Source organism: Dipodomys merriami, unplaced genomic scaffold (assembly GCF_024711535.1).
Source record: "Dipodomys merriami isolate MVZ:Mamm:240054 unplaced genomic scaffold, mDipMer1.0.p SCAF_90, whole genome shotgun sequence".
In the NCBI taxonomy this organism is placed as follows: domain Eukaryota; kingdom Metazoa; phylum Chordata; class Mammalia; order Rodentia; family Heteromyidae; genus Dipodomys; species Dipodomys merriami.
Genome location: NW_027206513.1, coordinates 862937 through 889852, shown reverse-complemented (window position 1 = coordinate 889852; position 26916 = coordinate 862937). Strand labels below are relative to the sequence as shown.

Genomic DNA, 26916 nt, shown 5'->3' with positions numbered 1-26916 from the left:
AAGTGAGATCAAAGGATACTCTTAGGGGAGGAACATGAAGGTGCAATGCCCATGTGCCTCTGAGCATAGAAAATAGTATTTGTTGAAATGAACTCCAAGAAATGGAAATGAGGTGGGTGTTTTGTTGTTGTTTTGTCAGTCTTGGGACTTGAATGCTGGGCTTGGGCGCTGTCCCTGTGCTCTTCAGCTCAAAGCGAGCACTCTACCGCTTGAGCCACAGCACCACTTCGGGTTTTCTAGTGGTTTATTGGAGATAAGAGTCTCATGGACTTTTCTTGCCTGGGCTGGCTTTGAACTGTGATCTTCAGATCTCAGCCTCCTAAGTAGCTAGGATTGCAGGCATGAGCCACCGGCACCTGGCGAAATGAGCTTTGTTTCTTTGGTGTTATTTCTGTTTTCTTTCTGTCTGGTTTGTTGATTTATCTGTCTTAGGGAGGGTAGTGAGGGCACAGAACTTGAGGGGAAAAGGGTGAAAAAGAGTGGCAATGGTACTAGATACATTGGTGAAAATGAACTATACAACTTGTGGGTAAGGATGGGAGGGCAAATGGAGAGTGAGGGAAGGGGTAACACTGTCAAAAAGTGTACTCATTATAATTGACTTATTAACCCCTTTGTACATCATCTTTAACAATATTTTTTTAACAGAGGCAACAGTGTGTGTGTGTGTGTGTGTGTGTGTGTGTGTGTGTGTGTGTGTGTGTGTGTGTGTGTGTGTGTGTGTGTTGGTGTCTTCAGCCTTGAAATCAGGGCCTGGTCACAATCCCTGAGCTTTTTTTGCTCAAGGCTAATGCTCTATCCCTTGAGCGACAGCTCCACTTCCAAATTTTTGCTGGTTAATTGGAGCTAAGAATCTCAAGGACTTTCCTGCCACAGCTGAATTCAAACTTCAATCCCCAGGTATCAGCCTCCTGGGTAGCTAGGAATGCAGGTGTGAGCCACTGGTGCTGGCTGACAATTTTGTGTGTAGGTATGTATCAGTCCTGGGGCTTGAATTCAAGGCCTGGCCACTGCTCCTGAACTCTTTTGCTCAAGACTAGCTCCCTACCACTTGAGCCACAGCTCCACGTCTAGCTTTTGGGTGGTTAATTGGAAATAAGAGTCTCACAGACATTTCTGCCTCTTGAATAATTAAGATATCAATTTAGACAATTTTTAAAATGAGAGGAATCCATGAGACAATGATAGACCTTCTTAGACTGCCTTAGATTAACCAAGTGGAAGAAGGAGGGGATTCAGTCTCAATGTTAATGTTCACTTTGGATATTAGGTGGTGAGTTCTTGGTGTTTTAGTTTTGTGCGTGTACATGTGCGTGCGTGTGTGTGTGTGTGTGTGTGGTGCTGCGGGGCTTGTGCTAGATGTCAAAGCCAGGGCCTCATGCCATGTAGGCATCCTAATGCATTAATTAATTAATATATGGAGAGGAGCTAGTGGCTGATAACTACATTCCTGGCTACTCAGGAGGCTAAAATCTGAAGTATAGCAGTTCGAGGCCAGTGTATGCAGAAAAGTTTGCTAGATTCCATCTACAAAACAACCAGCAAAAAGTAGGATTGGAGACATGGCTCAGTTGGGAGAACACCAGCCCAGCAAGTATGAGGCCCTGAGTTCCAACCCTAGTATTTCCCAAAACAAAACAACAAATAACACTAAATATAAAAATATAGAAAAAGGCTTTAAAAATGCCACTACTTTAAACTGTTTAAAGCTGAAGGCATCATAATTTATTTTTTAAAGGTTTTTAAAAAATGGACATTGACATTTACAAATATTAATACTTTATATCAAATTTTTAATGCTCTTCTAGTTGGACTTTTAGTTTCATCACAAAGAAAATTAAGAGCTGGAAATTTATCACGAAAAAATAGAAAATGACAGCATGGTATTGTCTGGAAGGTACAGAACCTTCTTCACGTTCTGCTCTCCTAGGCCAATACTTTCCCTCAACCCAGAAGAACACTAGTTGCTCCTTGGGGCTGTTCCAGATATTTATCAGGGAATGAATAAATTAACCTCTTCAAACAGATCTGTTTCAGATTTTCTAGTTGCTTCTGCCTTCCTTCCATACAGGGATAGCCTTCAGTTAACAGGAATGGTTTTAAGGAAAGCCTGAGTCTCACACTTGAATGCAGTGAATGTGGAAAACCTTTCCATGAGCAATGGCTTAACCCTTACTGAGCCTCAGTGAACTCATATGCTTTTTCAGCTTAGTGAGCGTGGTAAAACCTTCCAAGTTTATTCATCTTTTACTCAACCTCAGAGATTCATACTGGAGAAAATCTTTGTTAATGTATAGAATGCGGGCAGTTTTCTTTCTTTTTAGCAAGAAATGTATTCTGCTTACTATGAAGTCACTTGCATTGGAGAGCTGTTTTATGAATGCAAGGGGAGTAGCAAAGCTGGTAGTCCAAATTCCATAGGAAATAGAGGCTAAGGCAAGGATTAAGAGCTGCCTGTTTATGAGGTATAAATCCAGAGCAGCTAAAAGGAGAAAAATGAAATAAAGTAAGGAGAAATGTAAGAAAAGCAAGTTGACCCATTACCCATTGGCCTCTACTTCCTAAGCTGAAGAGAAAGATCATGTAGCAGGCACATCTGTGTGGTTCTATCAGAAGTCTCCCAATAGTCTGTGTGGAATAACCATACTGTAGAACATCTGATGATCTCAGGGAAGAGAAGGAACTTATCTAATCAGCTCCCTCAGCTTCAAATTATACCATCCAGCCTAGTGTCTTATGGAAAATAGGTTCTACAACCCATTGTGTGGCAAACAAAAATGGTACAAGGAGCCAAAATCCTGAGGTATGCACCTGCTCGGCCTATGGCTGTCCAGGGGGAGAGCCTGACACTCCCATGCAGGTAACCATCCTGCGTAGGTGGTGCAGGCTGAGGTGGTTCCTGGGCTCTGGCAGGAAGTGGCTGGAGCAAAATGGCTGAGGGTCTGTGACTTGCCACCAACATGTGTTTGATATAGTCCCTGTGGTTTCACACCAAGCTCAACTTGCTGTCCCAAGTCTGACTTCTCTTACTGAAACTTTAGCATCTCTTCCTTCAGTTAAAATTCATGTCTCCTCCAATCTTTCTTTCTTCTTTTATTTACATTTTAAAAGTTTTATTTTATTGTAAATATGCTGTATAGAGGGGTTACAGTTACATGAGTAAGTAATGAGTACATTTCTTAACAAGCATTGTTACCTTCTTCTTTGGTGTTCTACTATCCTCTCCCTCCCACTTCTCCCCCATCCCAAGTTGTAAAGTTCATTTCCAACCTATTGTCTTGTAAGTATCACTGTTGCCTTGGTTCACCCTTTATCCTTGTTTCACCATTTTGTTATTCCCCTTCCTTTTCCTTCCCCAAATCAAACACACACACACACACACACACACACACACACACACACATATATACATATACATATATGTGTGTGTGTGTGTGTGTGTGTATATATATATATATATATATATATATATATATATATATATGATGCAGAGTACCAGAATCAAAAACAGTGACTACTGGGGATAAACTAAAGGGAACAATAAAAATAAATAAAAAGAAAGAATTTGATACAGTGCATTGACAACAAGGTCAACAACAACAACAAAACCTCTTGAGGGGTCTTCCAAATCATCATTGCTACCTCAATATACAAGCTAAAAGTTCATTTCTCGAATGATGTTATGAAATTCTATTTCATTTTGATAAATTCTTAGTCTTTGCTTTGGATAATCTTTGAAAGTTCAAGAACCACTGGGCAGCACAGCCTTCTCATTTTATGACATGCGTGGAGTCTTAGCAGCCCAGTGTGGAGCCAGCAGGAGCTGCTAACTCAGGACTAGAACCCGGTATCCTGGCTCACAGTGACCTTTCTGTGTGCCTGGTTATTGAGGGTCTGCCATGATTAGAAAACAACAACAACAACAACAGTATTTGCTGATTAGCAAGCTTGCTTTCCTCAGTCATTGGTGGCCTGCTCTGCTCTTCCTGAATGTGGAAAATTCCAATACCGTCTTGTTCTTGCTCTTGGTGAGATGAAGCTTTATGTTTCTTAACCTATATTTGGTTTTATTAATGGGATGAGCTCTACAACTTTTTTTTATTATGATTAAGTGATTACCTAATTTCCCAAATTTCACAGTATTGTGGAATAATGATGCTCATTTAAAGTCACAAGCTCATTCTAACTTTCCTGGAGCAAATTGTCTATCACAGTCTATAACATATAACGGTGTACACATATACACCATACATGTGATCAGCAGCATGGGGATATTTAGTAGTGGTTCAACCAGATGAGTGTAAGTTCTTTGTTTCTTAAGTCCTGTTAATTTTGTCGTATCACCTAACATTTTGGATTTAACATCCACTTATCAGAGAGACCATGTACCATTTGTCTCTTTGCTCTTGGCTTACCTCGCTCAACATGATTTCTTCTAGCTCCAGATATTTCCCTGCAAATGCCATTATTTTGTCATTTCTAATGGCTGCATAGTATTCCATTGTGTATAGGTACCACAATTTTTGGATCTATTCATCTGTGGTGGGGCATCTGGGTTGTTTCCATATCCTAGCTATTTGTGAGCAGTGCTGCAATAAACATGGAGGTGCATGTGTCCTTGTATATTGGTTCCTGTTGTTCAGTGTAGATGCCTAGGAGTGGTATGACTGGGTCATAAGGGAGATCAATCTTTAGCTTTCTAAGGACCCTCCAGACTGCTTTCCAAAGTGGTTGTATAAGTGTACATTCCCACCAGCAGTGTAATAGAGTTCCTCTTTCTCCACATCTCCTCCAATATTTGTCGTTGGCTGACTTGAGGATGTGGGCCATTCTGACTGGAGTAAGGTGGTATCTCAGGGTTGTCTTTATTTGCATTTCCTTCACCACCAGGGATGATGAACATTTCCTCATGTGTTTCTTTGCCATTTTTATTTCTTCATCTGAGAAGTCCCTCTTTAGTTCTCTTGCCCATTTAGTAATTGGTTTGTTAGGTTTGGGAGGGATTAGTTTCTTGAGTTCCCTGTATATAGTAGATGTTAACCCCTTGTCTGATATATTGCTGGTATATTTTTCCCCAATTAGTTGGTTGTCTTTCTAGCTTGGTTGCAATAGATTTAGCTGTGCAGAAGTTTTTATTTTAAGGTAGTCCCATTTGTCGAGTCTCTCTCCAATTTGTTGTGACCCTGGGACTCTGTTCAGGAAGTTCCTTCCTGTGCCTATTAGTTCAAGTGTCTCTCCTACTCTTTCCTGCAGTAGTTTCAGAGATTCAGGTTTAATGTTAAGGTCTTTAATCCATTTTGAGTTGATGTTGGTGCATGGTGATAGGCTGGGGTCCACTTTTAGTTTTCTGCATATGGCCGCCCAGTTTTCCCAACACCAGCAGTTGAAGAGGCTGTTTCTTCCATTGTATGTCTTTGGCTCCTTTGTCAAATATCAGCTGGCTGTAGGCCTGTGGATTTATTTCTGGATCTTCTATTCTGTTCCATTGGTCTTCGGGTCTGTTTTTGTGCCAGTACCATGCTGTCTTTGTTATTATAGCTCTATAGTAGAGTTTGAAGTTCGGCATGGATATCCCTCTCATGTTGTCTTTATTCCCTAGAATTGCTTTGGCTATTCTAGGTCTTTTGTTGTTCCATATGAATTTTTGGACTGTTTTCTCTATTTCAGTGATGTACGTCATTGGGATTTTAATAGGAATTGCATTGAATTTGTATATTAATTTTGGAAGCATTACCATCTTCACTATATTAAGTCTGCCTATCCAAGAGCATGAGAGGTCTTTCCATTTCCTAGTGTCTTCTGCAATTTCTTTCTTTAATTTTTATAGTTTTCATTAAATAGTTCTTTTACATCTTTGGTTAGGTTAATTCCTAAATATTTTATTTTTGGGGAGGTTATTGTGAATGGGGTTGCTCCCTTTATTTCCCTCTCTTCTTGTTAGTGTACAGGAAGGCAACTGATTTTTGTGGGTTTATTTTGTATCCTGCTATTTTGCCGAAGTGATTTATGATTTCTAAGAGTTTGGGGATGGAGTTTTTGGGATCATGAAGGTACAGTATCATGTCGTCTGCAAAAAGGGATAGTTAACTTCTTTCCCTATGCGGATCCCTTTAATGTCTTTTTCTTGCCTTATTGCCCTGGCTAAGGGTTCCAGGACTATATTGAAGAGGAGTGGAGACAGTGGGCATCCTTGCCTTGTTCCTGATTTTAGGAGAATTGGTTGTAGGTTTTCCCCATTAAGTATAATATTGGCTATTGGTCTGTCATAAATGCCTTTTATTGTTTTAAGAAATGTTCCTTCTATTCCTATTTTCTCCAGAGCTTTTAGCATGAATGAATGTTGAATTTTATCAAAGGCCTTTTCTGCATCTGTGGCGATAATCATGTGGTTCTTGACCTTGGCTCTGTTGATGTGCTGGATTACATTTATTGACTTACGTATGTTAAACCATCCCTGCATCTCTGGTATGAAGCCTACCTCTACAACTTTTTTTAAAAATAAGTTTTTTATTGTGAAAATACTGTACAGAGGGGTTACAGTTACATGAGCAAGGCAATGAGTACATTTCCTATCCAGCATTGTTGGCTTCTCTTTGTTTTTCCCCTACCATCCCTTCCCTCTTACCTCCTCAACTGTACTCCCCTGCCACCTCACCTAAATTATAAAGTTCGTTTTTTGACCTAGTGTCTTGTACATCTCATTGTTGCAATGGGTCAACCTGTATCCCTATTTAAACAATTTGTTTTTCCCTTCCCCGCCACAAATGGTACCTACATCAAATACAGTGAAAACAGGGGTTATACTGTGTCCCCCCCCATCTTTAACCTGTTTGCCACTATTTTTTTCTTTACATGTTTGATTTTTGTTCTACTCAGTACTGACAAATTCATTATCCATTTCTCTTAACATCAGTTTTCACATCTAAGTAAATGAACTTTATATCACTACAGCTGCTTAAGAATGACAAGGATGCTTTTCCACAGACAGTGGAATAAGAGATCCTCACTAAATTTAGAAAAATTAAAAGACAATTCATCTGCAAGAGACAACAGGGATTCACTGGGGATCCATTGGTTTTAATTCATGGAATTTCAACTTATGTACCAATTTATACATGTATATAGAGTGGTATGTGTTGAGGGACAACTAAAACCTGTTTCCAGGAGCAAGTCAAGTTTGCCTGTCCATTGTTGACAGGTGGACTGACCACTAGTATAACAGACAGACCATTGGTATAATAACAAAAGAAAGAAAATGTCTGTGGCAGGGATAGTAAGTAACAGGGAGCTATTTGCAATTGTTCCTATTGGGTCAGCTGAATGTACTCTTTGGATACAACATCTTTGGAAGGAAATTCCCATACCTTACCTCCTGCTTGTAGACCGGTGAGGAGACTCTCTAGCTGCTGTGTGAGTTAGCAATGCTGTGTCTCCTTACCAGGTCCCTTCTCCCCCAGACTTTATTATATCAATATTTATAAGATCAGTTAGGAGTTGGCTCTGTGTAAGAGAAGTTTGCATTAAAGCCTAAGCTCTGCTTCAACAAACTTTTTGGGTTCAGCAACGTCTGTAGAGTAATCTAATTATTAACCCAACTGAATCTATTCTGCATTCTATTTTTCACCGACCTGTCTTTTTTCTGAGTTATTCTTCCCCTCACCTTATCTTGAATCCCAGGATCACAGGTGTGGAAGATTAACATCTTGTGAAAGAAATGGAAGCCAAACCACCATTCCCTCTCACCTCCCTAGCAGCAAGAACTAGCTCCTTGGTGCCCAAAACACTTTGTGTGACCAGACTCATTACCAGCTGTTAGCAAAATGAGCTCCCTTCCCATAGCTTAAGTCCACACCTTCCCTTCCCCACAGCTTAGCATGCTCCCTTCCTAGGCAACACTAGGCCCATGTAGTAAAGACAGTAAATAATCAACCTACAGCCCCCTTTACCTTGGGATGGCACTTTTCTGGGGGCAGCTACCACCATATAAGGCAACAAGAGCTCTTTAGAGTGATCTTCAGGTCTGGAGAGCTGCAGGACCCCTTATCTACTATTTGGATAGCAGCTTTAAATCCTATTCTACCATGATGATGCCCCTGCCCACACGTCCACAGCAGGGTCTCTGCCTCTTAGCCCCTTTTACCCTCTCCTAAACCTCCTAGGTTCTATAGGTCACCTCAGACAATAGCCAGTGCTTCTTCTCACTTCTCCCTTGTGAGAAGGAGTCTTGCCAGCCCCCTTTCCCGGCAATAAACCTTTCTTTGTTCTCTGTGCCTGGATTTCTGCGTGGTTCTCTGGCAAAGTCTAATAATCTTTCATTTAATCTTTCACCAGCTGTCCAGGATCAACAGCTAGGCAGACTCCTTTAATTCTTGACTTTGTTCTTTCCCCTAACACTACCACTGATACTAAAGACTGCTTTTAGATCTGTCTTAACACTATAGCTACACTGAAAATAAATTTATCTTTTTCATTTCTTTCCTGGCATGAGTGGCTGTAACCTGGTTTGTTAGGAGTCTCCAAAGTTAGTCCCCTTCTAGGCTGACTTTAGTAATATTTCTATCTATAAAAGTGCCAAGACTGCCAGGCACTGGTGGCTCAAGCCTGTAATCCCAGCTACTCAGGAGGCTGAGATCTGAAGATTGTGGTTTGAAGCCAGCCCAGACAGGACAGTCCATGAGACTATTATTTCCAATTAACCACCAAAAAAGCCAGAAGTAGACCTGGGCTCAAGTGGTAAAGTACTAGCTTTTGAGCACAAAAGCTCAGGGACAGTGTCCAGGCTCAGAGTTCAAGCCCCCAAAACGGGGGTGGGGTTCCCTTAGTCCAAGACTAAGGGGACCAAGGCACTTGACTGCTTGGTCAAGTTGCCTCCCCTCAACTTCCTTTGGGGGTGGACTATTGTAATAATATCTGCTTTAATACATTATAGCTTTTAGCTTACACAAACCTGCTCTCTTGAAGATTCCCCTGTGTGTCCATCCCTGAATTCTTTCTTTGGTGAGAACAAGGATTTACGGGTCCATCTCCACTGACACCTGTAATCATGCCTCACAGCTACAAAGGGTCTGTTATTGTGGGAGGACTTAAGCAAAACCCCTGATAACTCCACTTGACTTTAGTTCATTTTAAGTAGACGACTACCAAAATTTTGTAACTATTTTGGTGCCCAATATCTGACACTCCCCCCCTTCCCCCCCCCCCCCCCCCCCCCCCCCGCCAGCAACTACATGTAAGTCGTGAACCTACAGCCTCTAGTTAGGTAGGACAGTCTTTGTTGGCAAGTCTGCCTACATCTTCGTTGTCGTTGGTGGTGGTGGTCGTGGGGCTTGAACTCTGGGCCTGGGCGCTGTCTCTCGGCTCTTCAGCTCAAGGAGGGCGCTCTACCACTTGAGCCACAGCGCCAGAGAGTAGCTAGGATGTGTAGCTAGGATTACAGGCATGAGCCGCAGGCGCCCGGCTCTCCATCTTCTTAATAGTTCGGTAGCTTTCCAAGTAAATCTCTTTCATTGTTCCAATAATTTATGTTAGACTCACGGGCGTCCAACGAACGTGGGGTCATCTTCAGCCCAAAACGTGGAGGCACGGTGGAGACAAAGAGGTAAGGGGGGAAGCCACCGCACCTTCCCCAGGGAGCCCACGGCCGGAAGCCGCTGGCGGGAGAGATGCCACAGGCTGTATACATCAAGGGGAGTGAATACCTCACGTATGGCAGCGTTCGCAGCACCTAGAAACCAGCGCTGGCGTCGAGGAAGAGAACACCACGGGACTGCCCACCCACCTCCATTCCTAAGTCACCTCTGCGGGGCGCCGAGGAGCAAGCTGCGCCGCGGGGTCTTCTGGGAAGCGGCATCCGGGACACGAACCGCACCCCGCGGAGGATTCTGGAACTTGTAGTTCATCTCGCAGCTAGCTGGCGAGCGTGACCTCCCGGGTTCTCCTATGCCACGGTCGCCTGGCCGGGCTCCCTCGGTGTGGTGCGTGAGGCGTTGGGAAGAGGAAAGCTGGACGCCCGTCCTTCAGAATCTAAGTGTCCGGAAGGAGCGAGGCGGGAGGCTGCGCTGCAGCGAGGGTCCCACGCGTTCTCGGCTTCTGGCTGAACCCGAGCGTCGCACCTGGCCCAGACCCGAGCCCCCACGACACCCCCGGCGGGGGCGGGGGGCGGGAGGCGGCGTGAAGCCTGCGGGCGGAGGTGCTGCTCCGAGCCGGAGGAGCCACCTCGGGGGACCTGGAGGAAGGCTGCCCTCTGGCTGAGCAGGCGCAGGAGGAAGCAGCTCACGGGGTTTTGAGCATCCGCTGCTAAATCCATTGATTGCCCTGGTGTTCTGTGCAAGGATGGATTTGCTCCCCGCAAAACAACAGATCTGGCCATTTGGCTTTTGGTAACGAGTTCCATGCATCCTCACAGGAACCCCGTAAGATAGCAGGAAGGAGCATTTAAGTGATTTAGCAGATGGGAAAAGCAAGGATTTGGGATGTCATGAGGATTTGTTTAGACTCCTGTTTTTTGTTTGTTGGTGAGTTGAGACTTTGAGGGTCTGTTTTCATATAACACCCATTGCTCTTCTGCGACAGTAAATACTTTATATCGAGGCCAGTGCTCAGAATGAATGTACTCTCCATTCATCCTTTGAGCCTGGAATACAACCAAAATGAATCGTTCATTGAGACATGGGTGGACACATAGATACTTGGTTGTTTTGAATACCCAACAGACGAGAGCTAGAGATATGTGCTTAGCTTGTGTGCCCAGATTACCATAGGAGATGTCTTCTGCTGGAGGTTAAGGGCAGCAGAGGACGAGAGAGGCCTAAGTCAGCAAAGGTCTCACTCTGAGTCAGGGATGTGAGGTTGTCAGTCACTTCCCTCTTAGATGAAATAGATGGTGCATGGAAGTTTCTACTGGTTTTCTGCACATCCAGAATGATTGTCGTAGCACTGGTCTCTACTTCTAGGTTCACTTTTTGAAGAATCAGAATTTCCTGTTACTGGAAACCCAAAAGAAAATGGCATGACTTATGTGTTGCTGATCCCTGGATCTCAGGTAAGTTTAGATTTTTTTTTTCTCAGCATGGACATGTTTTTCTCCATTGCTTAGAAATCACTGCACCCTGATTGTTAGACCACCGGGTTCATCTAAAACCTTACCAAAAATGTTTCTCACTTGCACAGAACCTTCTTTCGCATCATTGCCTCTTCTCTCCCAAGTTTTTAGAGCATGCTTTCTAGCCACTCAGTACTCTAATTGGCCTCATGAAATGCAAAATAATAACTACAGATGGAATTGCCCTACTGATGGAATTTCTTGATGTAGTAATAAGGAAAATAAAGCAGCACAAAGAAATATGTATATATTTTATAATGTAGGATTGACTAATAGAAGCCAGATACCAGTGGTTCACACCAGTAATCCTAGCCACATAGAATGTTGAATATAAACAAAACATCCTTATACTCAAGTCATGGGCCACATGACATATCAGCAACAGGAGACCACATAAACGGGATTGTCTTATGTAGTGATGTAGCAGTTCAAAAAGAAAAAAGACATTATGTTATTGGTTTTAGTGTATCTCAGTTAAATTGTAGTTATATAAAAATTTTTTTATTGGGGATGGAAATGTGGCTTAGTGGTAGCGTGTTTGCCTGGCATGCATGAGGTCCTGGGTTCGATTCCTCAGTATCACATATACAGAAAAAGCTAGAAGTGGCACTGTGGCTCAAGTGGCAGAGTGCTAGCCTTGAGCAAAAGAAGCTCAGGGCCAGTGCTCAGGCCCTGAGTTCAAGCCCCAGGACTTTCAAGAAAAAATTCTTTTTTTTTTTTTTTTGGTTCGGTCGTGGGGCCTGAACTCTGGGCCTGGACCCTGTCCCTCAGCTCTTCAGCTCAAGGCTAGTGCTCTACCACTTGAGCCACAGCGCCACTTCCGGCTTTTTTCTTTTTGCTTATGTGGTGCTGAGGAATGGAACCCAGGGCCTCGGGCATGCAAGGCAAGTGCTCTACCACTGAGCCACCTTCCCAGCCCCAAGAAAAAAATATTTTTATGAATTAGAAAAATGATTAGACATTTGTTTTATCAATAGTGGACAGTTTCAAAGGAGCATTTTACTGGCTTCCTTCCTCTCACATATAAAAATTTTTTTTTGGGGGGGGGTCCAGTCGTGGGGCCTGAACTCTGGGCCTGGGCACTGTCCCTCAGCTCTTCAGCTCAAGGCTAGCACTCTACCACTTGAGCCACAGCGCCACTTTCCAGCTTTTTTCTTTTTGCTTATGTGGTGCTGAGGAATCGAACCCAGGGCCTCATGCGTGCAAGCCAAGTGCTCTACCACTGAGCCACCTTCCCAGCCCCTCCTCTCACATTTTAATAGACAAACTAAACATACCTGTCATCTAGATCAAGTTAGGATAGAGTAAATATTTCTACAATATTTTTAGTGTTTTATACATTTCTGTCCCCTCCCCATTCCTGATCTGTGCACTTTTTGGAGCACTCTGTTTAGATCTGTTCCTACTAATTTTTTTGTTTGTTTTGTTGCTTTTGAGCCCAGGCTAGCCTGTAACTTTCTATGGAGCACATGCTGTTCTTAAACTCACAATCCTGCTTCAGCCTTCTGAGTGCTGGTATTATAGGCACATGTCTATCACACCCATGCTATTTGTAGAATTCTTGTTTTTTCTTCCTTCCTTTGACAATTCAACAAATATTTCATTGGCTCCTGTTCTGTGCTAGTACTAGGACTGCTTAAGTCAGCAAAACCTCTATTTTGGACCTTAGGGCCACATTAATCTCAAAGTCCCCTTCATGTGTGTGACTCCAAGGAAGGGTTAGGAACAGATGCTACAACCTCAGAGTCAAGGAAGGAGCCCTGAGGGGGATAGCCCATGAGGAGATCTGAGGTGAGTAGTACCCAAATAGCTGAAACCATAGAGCAGGGAGAGAACATTCAGGAATCAGAGACCACATATATAAAGTAGCACACAGGTCAGAGAATGTAGAAGGATTCTTGTTTGAGAAATAGAGTAGATGGTTGGAGGGGGGGCAGTTACATTGAGGCCATGGGGAGAAATGACAAGAGCACTTCTAGAGCTTCCATTATAATTTGGGCTTGAATAAACTCATGTGGCACAACAAATATCTTGATTTTTACATATATTGGATAGATTTCTAAAAGGAATAAAATCTATTTTTAAAAAAACATAACTAAAGCAGGTAAGGTCTAAGGGTGTGGCTTGAGCAACAGAATTAGCAGAATACATGCTTAGCAAGCCTGAGGCTAGCAGTTCAAACTCTTTTACTGCCAACACCACCTCCCCCCCCCCAAAAAAAATAGAAAAACAACTTAATTTATGATTACATTTTCTGTCCTTTGCATAAATAGTAAAACGTTCTACAGTTCCGTAATTTAACTCTTGGCACATAAACTAAGAACTTGATACCTCCAGATATGGTTTTGTTGTTTTTTGTCCATCTTAGGGCTTGAAATCAGTGCCTGGGTGCTGTCCCTGAGCTATTTTGTTCAAGGCAAGTGCTCTCCCCATTTTGAGCCACAGTGACACTTCTGGTTCTCTGGTGATTAATTGGAGATGAGGGTTACATGGACTTTCTTGCCTGGTCTGGCTTTGAACCTTAATCCTCAGATCTCAGCCTCTTAAGTAGATAAAATTACAGGTGTGAGCCACCAGTGCCCACTAAGGTTTTACATTGAAGGAGCTTTGCATCCTACCTGCAGGTGCCATGTAGCTCTGATGAATGGAGGCAGAGTGAATCTGCAGATCTTAGAATAGAGAGGTGCAGTGTCATATTGTCTAGCCTTCCTGAATTTCCTGTCATCCTCCTATACTGTCAGTTTGGGTCCTCTGAGGCCTCTAGAAGGAGACCTGTTGGTGAGCACTGATGTGTTTGGTTTTCCAGGGATTGCTGATCAGGGATATGGCTGAGGCTCTCACCCAGTGGGGGCAGTTGAAGCCTTCCCAGGGAGATGTACCTGAGAAGCACAGGAATCTGGTCCTTCTGGGTAAGGATGGCATTCTAGTCCCTGAAAATTTACCAGGTGTTATATCTTTGGTTCCTCAGTTTTTAGGATCTTTGATATACTTAACTCTGTGAAGTCTTAATTCTTCATTTCTGTAAGGCCTGACACAGGCAGTGTCTGCTATTTCTGGATATTGTTTCAATGCTCCTGGAATTAGACATGGGCACCTCTATCATATGGGCATGTAACATTTTTTCTACTCATTAAGCAAGGAGGCCAACACAAAGTTCTAGGGAAAACTCTAAAGAACACAAGTGCTTATTCTTTTACGAGGAAGAGCTAACTGCAAGTGACTAATTATTCTGAACTCAGATAAACCAATATCAATTTTCCTGCCTTCTGAGCACTGCTGAGGAAGTCCAGAACTGACCTCTCTTTTATTCTGTTCTCCCTATAGCCCAAGGAACTAGCACTGAGCTATGTATCAGACTCTTTTCTTTCTCCCCATGAACAGGGCTTCCAATTTCCAAACCCAGTGTAATCTCTCAGTTGGAGCACAGGGAGGAACTGGAGAGAGAAGTCTCAAAAACAGCCAGTTCAGGTGAGTGATTATTGGAAACAGTGAAAATACAACCTAGATAACCCAGAATTGCTTGTGCAATAGCCTTCAGAATTCACTAGACCTGTGGAAATATGGAACTGGAGTCTCAGTCTCTCTGTAGAATTTGTTTTAATACTTTCTACCGTTTTCTTTCTTTCTTTCTTTCTTTTTTTTTTTGGTCCGGTCGTGGGGCCTGAACTCTGGGCCTGGGCGCTGTCCCTCAGCTCTTCAGCTCAAGGCTAGCGCTCTACCACTTGAGCCACAGCGCCACTTCCGGCTTTTTTCTTTTTGCTCATGTGGTGCTGAGGAATCAAACCCAGGGCCTCAGCATGCAAGGCAAGCGCTCTACCACTGAGCCACCTTCCCAGCCCCTTTCTACCGTTTTCAAATCAATTGCTTTTCCAAAAATAAAGTGGAATGAAACCAACCTTTCCATGTTAATAACTTGCTTGGATATAAGACTCTAAACCAGGCTTCTTTACATACACTATTATATCTCTGTACAATGATGCTATTGTCCGACTCTCTGATTAATGACTATACTTTGATTTCCGTAAATTGATTTCTGCTCTGTATCCAACCAGAGGCAATGTGGCATGGTATAGACTTTTGGGAACTAGTCATCCTAGGTTCAGAGCCAATCTTAACTATTCAGTAGATTCGATCTTTTTTTTTTTTTTTTTTGTCAGTCATGGGGCCTAAACTTGTGGCCTAGGCACTATCCCTGAGCTCTCTTTGCTCAAGTCTAATGCTTTACCACTTTGAGCCACAGCACCACTTCTGGTTTTCTGGTGGTTAATTGGAGATAAGAGTCTCATAGACTTTCCTGCCTGGGCTGGCTTTGAACCATGATCCTAAGGTCCCAGCCTCCTAAGTAGCTAGGATTACAGGCTCTGATCTTTTAACAAGTTACTTATACTCTGTGATTCAGGTTTTCTAGGATTAAGAAGATGATAATGTTAGCACTTAGATTTGTGGAGAGGAGCAAGTGAAGTAATCCAAGATATGTGTTTAGAATGTTCAGCAAATGTGAGCTATCAATTAAAGCTATTCATAGATGCATTCTTTTTAGTGTGTGTGTGTGTGTGTGTGTGCGTGTGCGTGTGTGTGTGTGTGTGTGTGTGTGTGTGTGTGTGTGTGTGTGTGTGTATACCAGTCCTGGAGATTGAACTCAGGGCCTGGGCACTGTCACTGAGCTTTTTCTGCTCAAGGCTAGTGCTCTTTAACTTCAGTTACATCTCTGCCTGTGGCTTTTTTGCAGTTAATTGGAGATAAGAGTCTCTCAAACCAGGTACTAGTAGTTCGTGCCTGTAATTCTGGCTACTCAGTAGGCTGACATCTGAGGATCACAGTTCAAAGCCATCCTGGAATGGAAAGTCTGTAAGATTCTTATCTCCAATAAAACTACTCAAAAAAAGCCAGAGGTGGTACTTCAGCTTAAATTGTAGAGTGCTAGCCTTAAGCAAAAGGAGGCTCAAGGACAGCGCCCCTGAGTTTACACCCCGGGACCAGCAAAAAAAAAAAAAAAAAGTCTCACTGACTTCCCCACCTCAGTTGGCTTCCAACCATTATCCTTATATCCCAGCCTCCTGACTAGCCAAGATTACTGGCTCCCAGTGGTATTTTATTTTGAAATCTGTAATGGAGTTGACTTTATTACTTCTTTCAAACTGGATTATTGCAATAGACTACCAGTTAACTATACTTTCTCTAATCTTAGTAAGAGTAATCAAAGTGTCATATTGCTAGATTCCCCTAGTGAATTGTTTACACTGCCCATTTTTCTGCTTACTTTCAAGGCCTTTTTTAATCTACCTGTTCAAACTTCTTGCTTTCTCTGTTCTCCAATTTGAACCCTTTACACAAATCCTCAAGTCCCTTAGAATCCTCCACTAACCATGTGTTCACAGATATTTGGGAGTACATCTATTTGCCTTTGACCTTATTTTGTGTGTGTGTAAGGGTATGGTATTATGATTTGAACTCAGGACCTCGAACTTCCTTGGCAGGTGTTCTATCACTTGAGCTTTACCCTTAGCACCGTTTTGTTTTAGTTGTTTTTAAGATAGGGTCTCACATTTTGCCTCAGACCATGATCTTCCTACTGGTAGCCTCTCTTGAAACTGGGATCACAGGTGTTACTCTCAGCTTATTTTGTTGGGATAGGTTCTCTTTTTTCCCAGGGTGACCTTGAACCATAATTCTTCTGATCTCTATTTTCTGAATAGCTGATATTATAGATGTGAGCCACCTCACTCAGCTCTCAGACATTTTTCTATTGGTCCTTTAAAATCGCAAGTACTTCCTAAGTCTGGTGTACAGTTTATAATATTGTATTGATTTCACCTCATTTAGACACATGATTAGATATTAAATATCATCTGTATTAGTCTGTTTGTGTTTCTATATAAAAAAATACCCCAGGCTAAGTACTTTATAAAGAGGTTTATTTAGCCCATAGTTCTGGAGAATTGAGAGCATGGTGGTTCAGCCCTCATTGGAGCCTTCTTGGCTGTATCACAGAAAGACAACACTGATGGACAGAAAGAACCAAGCATATGGAGCGACCTCACTTTGTAACAACAAATTTTTGCAAGAACTAATTCATTCCTTTAGACCAGCATTAATCCCTTCTGATAGTGACACTCTATGACCTAATTACCTCCCATTAAATCCTATCTCTTCTTTTTTCTTTTGTATATGTGTCTGGTAGGGGTGGGAGAGATCTAATCCAGAACCTCATACCTGCTAGGCACTGGCTCTATTGCTCAACCATATTATCATCCCTAGGTCCCACCTCTTAAAGTCTCCACTATCACAACACTGCCAAACTAAGGATCAAGCTACCAGTATATTTACCCTTGGGGGATATATTCATCCATACTCAAACCACAGCCTCATCTAAACCTGAACAGTTAAATATTTTTAATAATGAAGCTTTTCTCCCTAAAGTCTTATTAGTAAACCTAGAGTTTTAGAGAAGTACTTTAGCAGATTAAGGGCCAGTCTGAGCAGTGGAGCTGTAACCTTGCCTTCAATTACACATACTGCTCTTTTTTTTCTTTTAAAATTTGGTTCTGCCAGGTGCTGGTGGCTCATGCCTGTCATCCTAGCTACTTAAGGAGGCTGAGATCTGAGGATCAAGATTCAAAGCCAGCCCGGGCAAGAAAGTTTGTGAGACTCTTATCTCCAATAAACCACCAAAAAACCGGAAGTGGCACTGTGGCTCAAGTGGTAGAGTGCTCACCATGAGCAGAAGAGTTGAGGGACAGTGCCCAGGCCTGGAGTTGAAGCCCCAAAACCGACAAAAAAATAAAAATAGAAGAAAAAGAAAAAAAGAAAAAAGAAAAGAAAAAAAGAAAAGAAAAGAAATTTGGTTCCCATACTCTATTTTGCTGGGTGTGGGACAACAGATGATCATTTGCTTCCTAACTTCTAAGCTTGAAGTTATAGATGTTAATTTGAAGTTATAGATTTAGGGCACATGGATTTTCAACTTCAAGAATTTGTCTTATCTTGACCCAGTAGTAACAGAGACTTTTGTTTTGAGAAGGATAGTTCTGAAAGATTAGTTTGCTAGTAGAGATTGGAACATAATGGAGTTAAGAAGATTGGTAATACAATTAGCTAATGTGGGCCTTTTTTGATTTATGCATTGAGAGGCTTTGGTGAGATGGGTACAGTGGATAATCCTGGGAGACATCTATTTCTGAGTCCAACTCTTTCTTCTTCAGACTCTGTCTTTTGTTTTTCATTTCCAAATCACCTTGGCTTAGTCTTGTCCTGTTACACTCTTTTTAAAATCTGCTGTCCTACTGCACAGAGGAATGTTGAGTGCCTTTATACAACTGTACTTTGTCTAGTCACCTGTCTTTCCTATGTCCTCTCAAGGCTGTTTTTGAGAGCTTTGAAGTTAATTTTTGTTTGTTTTTACTGTTTCTCTACCACAATAGGTAGGAGATGTAGGAAATGATACCTTGTGTGTTTTTTTCTTCTTTCAGACTGGGAAAAAATACCAGAAAGCAAAGAGCTAATTCCAGAGAAAGACTTTCCTAAAGAAGAAGCAGCCCCTGGGGTGTTAATAGAAAGATTTTCAGAGGAATGTTCCAGTGAATGTGAAAATGCTTTAGAAAGTCAGCCAGAAAACCATGAGAAACACGTAATACAAGAGGTTGTCTCTCAGAACACACTTCCTGGGGAGAGAAATTACCAGTGTGATGAATACAGAGGAAATTTTAGCAGACGGTCATTATTTGTTCAACAGCAAGGAAAGAGACTCCATAATTGTGATTCGTTGAAAAAAAACTTAAAACAGAATTCAGATATAATTAGGCATGAGAGAATTTGTATTGAAAAGAAACCTTGGAAGTGTAGTGAATGTGAAAAAGCCTTCAGTTACTACTCAGCTTTTGTGTTGCATAAGAGAACTCACACAGGAGAAAAACCCTATGAATGTAATGAATGTGGCAAAACTTTTAGCCAGAGCATACACCTTACTCTGCACCAGAGAATTCATACTGGAGAGAAGCCCTACAAATGTCATGAATGTGGGAAAGCCTTCAGCCATCGCTCAGCCCTTATTCGGCATCATATAATTCACACTGGAGAGAAACCCTATGAGTGCAATGAATGTGGGAAGGCTTTCAATCAAAGTTCATACCTTACTCAACATCAGCGAATCCATACTGGAGAAAAACCTTATGAGTGTAATGAATGTGGGAAGGCTTTCAGCCAAAGCACTTTCCTTACCCAGCATCAGGTTATTCACACTGGAGAGAAACCGTACAAGTGTAATGAATGTGGCAAAGCCTTTAGTGATCGTTCAGGCCTTATTCAGCACCAGAGAACTCATACTGGGGAGAGGCCTTATGAATGTAATGAATGTGGGAAAGCCTTTGGCTACTGTTCAGCCCTGACTCAGCACCAGAGAACTCACACTGGGGAGAGACCGTATAAATGCAGTGATTGTGCCAAAGCCTTCAGTGACCGCTCAGCCCTTATTCGTCATCGAAGAACACACACTGGAGAGAAACCTTACAAGTGTAAGGATTGTGGAAAAGCTTTTAGCCAGAGCTCATCTCTTACAAAGCATCAGAAAACTCACACTGGAGAAAAACCCTATAAGTGTAAAGAATGTGGGAAAGCCTTCAGCCAGAGTTCATCCCTTTCTCAGCATCAGAAAACTCATTCTGGAGGGAAAACCAAGGAATCTGGACAAACCTTTAGTGAGCATCCAGCCTTTGGCCACCAGAAGAGAATCCATACTGGATAAATGTCATATATTCAGAGAATATTTGTTTAGCATTCACTATACATTCTATGAGGGTTACAAAGAAGTCATGTCAGAGTAGCTCATTGAGACTATGAAAAAGTAGTTTTAAGCTGGGCGCTGGTGGCTCACACCTGTAATCCTAGCTACTAAGGAGGCTGAGATCTGAGGATCATGGTTCAAAGCCAGTCCAGGCAGGAAAGGCCATGAAACACTTTATCTCCAATAAACCACCAGAAACCTGGAAGTGGTGCTGTGGCTTAAGTGGTAGAGTGCTTGCCTTGAGCTGAAGAGCTCAGGGACAGCAGTGCCCAGGCCCAGTGTTCAAGTGCCAATAACAAAAAAAAGTTTTACATTTATAGCAATAACAAAAAAAAGTTTTACATTTATAGAAATGTCCTAGTGGACATTTAAATTTTCTCTTGGGAAAGAGGGAATTGATTCTAATATCCTGACATGTATGCAAATTTCCGAGTTCTTAAGAGAGAAGTAGGGTACATATGCCATGAGGGAAAGAAAACATCTTGGCTAGGGTAGGTAGATTCTTTATGCCAAGAGGTCAGATTTGTATAGGTGAGGTCCATTTAGGGAAATTGTAGGATAGCAATAAGAGATTGAAAACTTACAGTTTGTCCAGCATCAGGAATGGTGGAAGGATAAGACTTGTCTTTTGGCCTTAAGTACAGGACACAAAGTAGGTAAATGGAAATGATAGAAAAAGAGTTGGGGGGAGTGGGATGAGCCCAGGAAATGTTGGTTGAGATAACTAGTGAATATTAACAAGCAGGAAACATTTTAGACTTGTTAGTTTGTCAGTTGTAAAGTTCCTATGCGGTAATCTTTGCTCTGAAGGTGAAGAATATTGGCCTGGGGCTTGCTTCTGCACTCTGTCTTACAAGTCTTGCTTATGTGGCCTACTAACAGTCATGTTAATTCCAGTGCAGCTTAGAAAGTTCTGATACGGAAGAGGCCTTTGATATATTCAATCTCGTAAGCTATCTGAGTTACTGGAAAGTATTTATTTAAACAATTACTTCAGTGGTATGTCAATTATACCTTTGGGGTTTTTTACATGCCATAGTAAAATGTAATCATAGAGTTGTACTGACATTGTGTATTACATTGTGAAAAACTTGCCTTTCACCATTTTACTCTTGGAGAGAGGCAGATAACTTCCTTGTGTATGTTTTTTTTAAGTTGAAACTTTCAGAGTTATTGTTGGGAACATTTTGAGTTAGTATTTTTCACATTGAGGTTTCGTTGTCTATGGTGTTTCTTGGTGTGGCTCTCTGAGTGAATTTCTGTTTGGAGTTGGTTGGGCTTCTTAAATCCATGTATGTTTTGGGCTGTTGCCAATTTCAGCCATGGGTTTTTCCAAATAAAATTTCATCCCATGTGTCATCTCTTTTCTCCCTCTGGATTCTGATGGCAGAACTATTAGATCTTTGATTGTAGCCCTTCAGTTTCTGAGACCGTTCCTCCCAGTCTATTTTTAATCTTTGTTTTATCAATTCTAATAAAACTTCATAGACTGTATGGCTCAAGAAATATGGAGTCAGCTAGGCATGGTAGCTGACTCGTGTCTGTACTCTTAGCTGCTCCAGGGATAGAGACTGAAAGGATTGTGGTTTGAAGACAGCCTGGGAAAAAATTCAAGATATCCCCTCTCAATAAACAAGCTCAGTATATACATACCTGCCTGTGACCCCAGCTACAGGGGAAACATACATAGAAGGATTGTGGTCCATTCTAGCCCAGGCAAAAGGGATATGCTATTCAAAAAGTAATGAAAGCATAAAGGGATCATGGGCAAGTGGAAGTATAGCTCAAGTAGTAGAGTGCCAGCCCTAGGAGAAAAAGCCAATTGAGAACATGAAGCCCTGAATTCAAGTCCCAGTAGCATAAAAAAGGACCAGAGGCATGGCTCAAGTATTAGAACATCTGCCTAGCAAGGGTGAGGCTTCTTAAGTTCAAACCCTAGTACAATCCAAAAATATGGAGCATCTAAAATCAGACTTCTCTTTCCTGCCTCACAGATGGATGCTTTCTGGGTGTGTCTTCACATGGACTTTCTATAGTACACATGAAAGAAGAAAGAGACCTTATAAGGCTACCAGTTCTATTGGAACAGCCCTCACTTAGACCTCACTTCTTAATTGCCTCCTAAAAGCCCCATCTCTGAGTAAAGTCACATAAATGGGTAGGCCTTCAGCATACAACTTTTTTTTTTGCCAGTTCTAAGGCTTGAACTCAGGGGCTGGGCCCCAACCCTGAGCTGCTTTTGCTCAAGGCTAGCACTCTATTAACTTGAGCCACTGCACTACTTCTGGCTTTTTCTGTTTATGTGTTACTAAGGAATTGAACCCAGCATGTCATGCATGCTAGGCAAGCACTGTACCACTAAGCCACATTCCCAGCCCCCCATTCAAATTTTAGAAAGACAACTTGATACATATTGTTGTGTTCTGTACCTTTCCACCATATTGGTGTCCATGTGTGAAAACTATATTTATTCCATCCCAACTATTCCAGCAAACTCTTTTAAAGCTCAGAATTTTGCCTAAATATCACTCAAATCAAGATATAGTGAGACATGAAGTAAAATTCTTCCCCAGTCGTGAACCTGGGAAGCCAAACCAGCAGGCACCTCAAAACTCCTGTAGCTTCTAACAATTACCCAATTCCAAGCTGCTTGTGTATGTATAATAAGTATTTAATACAGCAACATCCACTTTTTAGTACCAAAATCTTAGTATACTCACACTGCTATAACAAAAGGCCATACACTAGGTGTATGGCCTTATTTCTCACAGTTGTGGAAGCTGGAAGTCCAAGTTAGGGTCCAGTAGGGTTTGGTTCCTGTTGAGGGCTATCTTCTTAAAGATGGTTGACTCTTATTGTGTCCTCACGGCTTTGACTAGGTATATGTGGACTGCTGTCTCCTATAAGGGAATCAATCTTATTGAATTAGAACCCCACATTTATGAACTCTTTTAAAATAATTACCTCCTACAATCTTATCTCCAAATATAGTCACATTGGGGATTAGAAGTCAACATAATGAATTTAGGGGAGGAGGGGGATCACAATTCAGTCTGTTGTAGTTTTATCTGTCATTCACTTGGGTGTTTTCTATTTTTCTAGCTTCAGGTTCACAAAGGACTCTTGCCTCAGTCACTGCCATTGATCCTTTTTCTAGAAAGAGTACTATTTTCTTGTACCTTAAACAAATCTGGCATTTCTGGGTTGCCATCTTCTCCAGATTGCAATCTAGAATACAAAAGCCAAAAAGGAGCACCAAGAAATACTGCTGTAGTGTATTTCAGGGTCCTAGGCCAGGGCCATCTAGTCTCCACCTTTTAGAACCTTTGTAGGTTTGTTTTGTAGTATATAAAATCCAGGGCTTTTAGCTGTGCTCAAAGGATTACTATGGGGCATTGTCGTAAGACTCTCTTAGGTCTGAAAGTACTGCTTTATCTTTCCCAACATTTTGTATTTGACACTGAAATGGCAGATTGGGTTGTATCATGTACAAGTCAAAGGTTTGTACACAGAGGTCATTTGTAGCCAGTTAGAAACGATTACCAAAAGGAATACTTACTGAATAGGTTGATACTACAGACTGCTTCATTTAGCTTTCAATGAGCTACACTTTTTAAACTGGGGGGTGGTAAATGTAGATTACAGATTTGTGAAAGAAAGATAGATATGTTATTAAAGATAAAACTGTAGTGTTAAATTATTTTTATCTATTCTAAGCATGTGAAAATCACATGCTAAATATATGTTATAATTTTGAATTTTTTCAATTTTGAATTATCTGTTCATTTAAATTTCATATGCAGCATATACTGTAGAGAATCAAGAAAATAAAGAATGAAAATATTGGGATTTGGAGAATCTTCTTTATCCATTCAAATCTATTTTCTCATAAATATGTATATACTATATCATATATAATTATTTTCTTTCAAACTGCAATATTCACTTGAGAGGGGTTAGAATTAGGTCGGAAATAGATGTGAAAGTGATTTATAAGCTACCAAGTTCTATATAACTACTAGGTATCATTGATGGAGACATTTATATATTCATCATGTATGCTTTATGATACTATAGCTATATAAAATATTGAATATAACAAATAAGTCTCTATCTTTTGAATACATTTTCTTGAACTGTAGAAAAATATACATCTTTTGTAACACTTCCTTGGTTTCCCTGAATCTTTCTGGGCTTTAAACTGTGATCCTCAGCTCTTACCCTCCTGAGCAGCTAGGATTATATGGTAAGCCACCAGTGCCCAATTTTCTTTGATCTATTAATTTGGTATATTATATTGATAATATTTTTGTTTTGTTTATGAGATAAGCTCTTGCTATGTAGCCCAGGCTGGCCTCTAACTTGATGTTTTCCTGCTTCTGTTCCCTGAGTTTACAGTCATGTATCATGTCTGGTTCTACATAGAGGTATTTTTTTAATATTAATGAGAGACACTTATTCATAGGTTTGCCAAATGTAGTGATTTTTCCCTTATCTGAAGGAATTTGTATTCATTGAGGGTTTTATTGCATTTACTTGTTAAACTGGGATTGTATTTGTGGAGTGTGTTTGATTGGTTTTAAGTAGTAGTCAGAATTGTTTGTTTTCTAGCTGGTACTGAGGACTCCCACTTACCTACTCTGCTTGCTCATCTGACACCCCGAGCCATACCTCAAGTTTTTGCTGGTTATTTTGGAGATGAGAGTCTTCAGCTTTTCTACCCAGACTGGCTTCAATCCTCAGTTCTCTGATCTGAGCCTTCTGAGTATATAGAATTATGGATGTGAGCCTCTAGTGTCCATCTGAATTTGTTATTTGTTTTTGAATCTTTCATTTTATTAAGCTGTTGAGTATACTTTGTTTTCCTTCAGTTCTTCTTCTTCTTCTTCTTCTTCTTCTTCTTCTTCTTCTTCTTCTTCTTCTTCTTCTTCTTCTTCTTCTTCTTCTTCTTCTTCTTCCTTCTTCTTCTTCTTCTTCTTCTTCTTCTTCTTCTTCTTCTTCTTCTTCTTCTTCTTCTTCTTCTTCTTCTTCTTCTTCTTCTTCTTCTTCTTCTTCTTCTTCTTCTTCTTCTTCTTCTTCTTCTTCTTCTTCTTCTTCTTCTTCTTCTTCTTCTTCTTCTTCTTCTTCTTCTTCTTCTTCTTCTTCTTCTTCTTCTTCTTCTTCTTCTTCTTCTTCTTCTTCTTCTTCTTCTTCTTCTTCTTCTTCTTCTTCTTCTTCTTCTTCTTCTTCTTCTTTCTTCTTCTTCTTTCTTCTTCTTCTTCTTTTTTCTCCTAGATCTGAGGACTGAACTCAGGGCCTTGCACTTGCCAGGCAGGCGCTCTTCCACTGAGCTAAACCCTCAATCCTCTTGTTCTTGTTTTGTCTGTACCATGTCCCTTTCTTCTTACCTGTCATTGCTTCTTTGCATCCTATTTTTCTCCCTTTCTCTTCCTCTCCTCTCTCCATCTCTTCTTTCTTCTACAGATCTGTGAGTTGGAAGATCTGTGTAGACTTGTATGCTCATCATGACAATAAAGATACAGAACAATTCCATCACATCAAAAATTCTTTTTTTTTTTTTTGGTCCGTTGTGGGGCTTGAACTCTGGGCTTGGGTGCTGTCCCTGTGCTCTTCAGCTCAAGGCAGCACTCTACCACTTGAGCCACAGTGCCACTTCTGGTTTTCTAGTGGTTTATTGGAGATAAGAGTCTCCTGGACTTTCCTGCCCGGGCTGGCTTTGAACCGAGATCTTCAGATCTCAGCCTCCTGAGTAGCTAGGATTACAGGCATGAGCCACCGGCACCCAGCTTAGTATTATTATATTAAGTACTTTTAGCATTATTGTATAAGTTCACTATTCAATAGTACATTGTATATATACTATTTTTGTAACTATTTTGTGACTTTTCTGTCTTCGGACCTGGATCCTCAGATCTCAACCTCCTGAGTAGGTAGGATTACAGGCATGAGCCACCGGTGCCAGGCGAACACATCAAAAATTCTTTTGGGCTGACTAATTTCCCTCCCCCACCCTCAGACAAATGGCTTTGAGATTCATTCACATGGTATCATTGATCCTTTTATATCATTATATAGTTTTCCAGTTTATATATGACAATATGGCTATACATTCATCTATTAAAGGACATTTAGGTTGTTTCTGAGTTTTGGTGATTATGAATTAAATTACTAGAATGAGCTTTTACATTTAAATGAAGTCTAGTCTATAAATTTCTCCTTTTTCTGGGCCGTACTTTTGGTATTATATGCAAAAACTCTCCCTAAAGTTGAGGATGTTGCCGGGTACTGGTGGCTTAGACCTGTAATCCTAGCTACTCAGAAGGCTGAGTATGCTGACAGTTCAAAGCCAGTTTGGGCAGGAAAGTCCATGAGACTTATCTCCAATAAACTACCAGAAAACTGCAAGTGGCACTGTGGCTCAAATGGTAGAGTGCTAGCCTTGAGCTGAAGAGCTGAGGGACAGTGCTCAAGCCCAGAGTTCAAGCCCCATGACCCACCAAAAAAAAAAAAGTTGAGGATGTTGTTACTTTAGTAGCTTAATAACAATATTAGTTTTTATTTATATCTATCTTTGTAAAGTTATTTTTTGTAAAAGCTGTAAAATAGAGATCCAAGTTCATTTTCTTGCATGTGCTTATCCAATTGTTCTAGCATTATTTATCCAAACACATATTCTCTCTCCCTTGTGTTACCATTTCACCTTTGTCAGCAATTAACCAGTCATATTTGTGTGGATCTGAGTCTTCTGTTCTATTCCATTGACCTATGAGTCCATATTGTTGCCAAAACTATAATCATCCTGCTCACTATAGCTTTACAGGAAGACCAACAATCAGGTGATGGAACTCTTCCAAATTTATTTATACTCTAATTTACTTGTTTCTACCACCACTATATGTTTGTTTAGTATCATGTTTGTATGTTTGTATGTAATGGTATTTTTGTATATTCTTACAAGATGTAATTCCATAACACAAAAGTCACATATTTGGGCTGGGAATGTGGCTTAGTGGTAGAGTGCCTTTCATACATGAAG

General features: G+C 41.2%; 1 protein-coding gene across 2 annotated transcripts in view; it reads left to right on the top strand.

Moving 5' to 3' along the window:
* Positions 1–19899, top strand: part of LOC138821212 (zinc finger protein 892-like) — a 38582-nt gene extending 18683 nt beyond the window's left edge. Inside the window, exons 1-5 of one of the 2 annotated variants that reach the window (XM_070013314.1) lie at positions 10218–10379; positions 10953–11041; positions 13908–14010; positions 14483–14569; positions 18571–19899. In XM_070013314.1, coding sequence (XP_069869415.1) covers positions 11009–11041; positions 13908–14010; positions 14483–14569; positions 18571–19841 — 1494 coding nt within the window. In that variant the 5' untranslated portion in view covers positions 10218–10379; positions 10953–11008 and the 3' untranslated portion in view covers positions 19842–19899. Of the gene's footprint in view, positions 1–10217; positions 10380–10952; positions 11042–13907; positions 14011–14482; positions 14570–18570 lie in introns of those variants that run through there. The other variant, XM_070013321.1, reaches the window with a different exon arrangement.
* The last annotated feature ends 7017 nt before the right edge of the window (positions 19900–26916 follow it).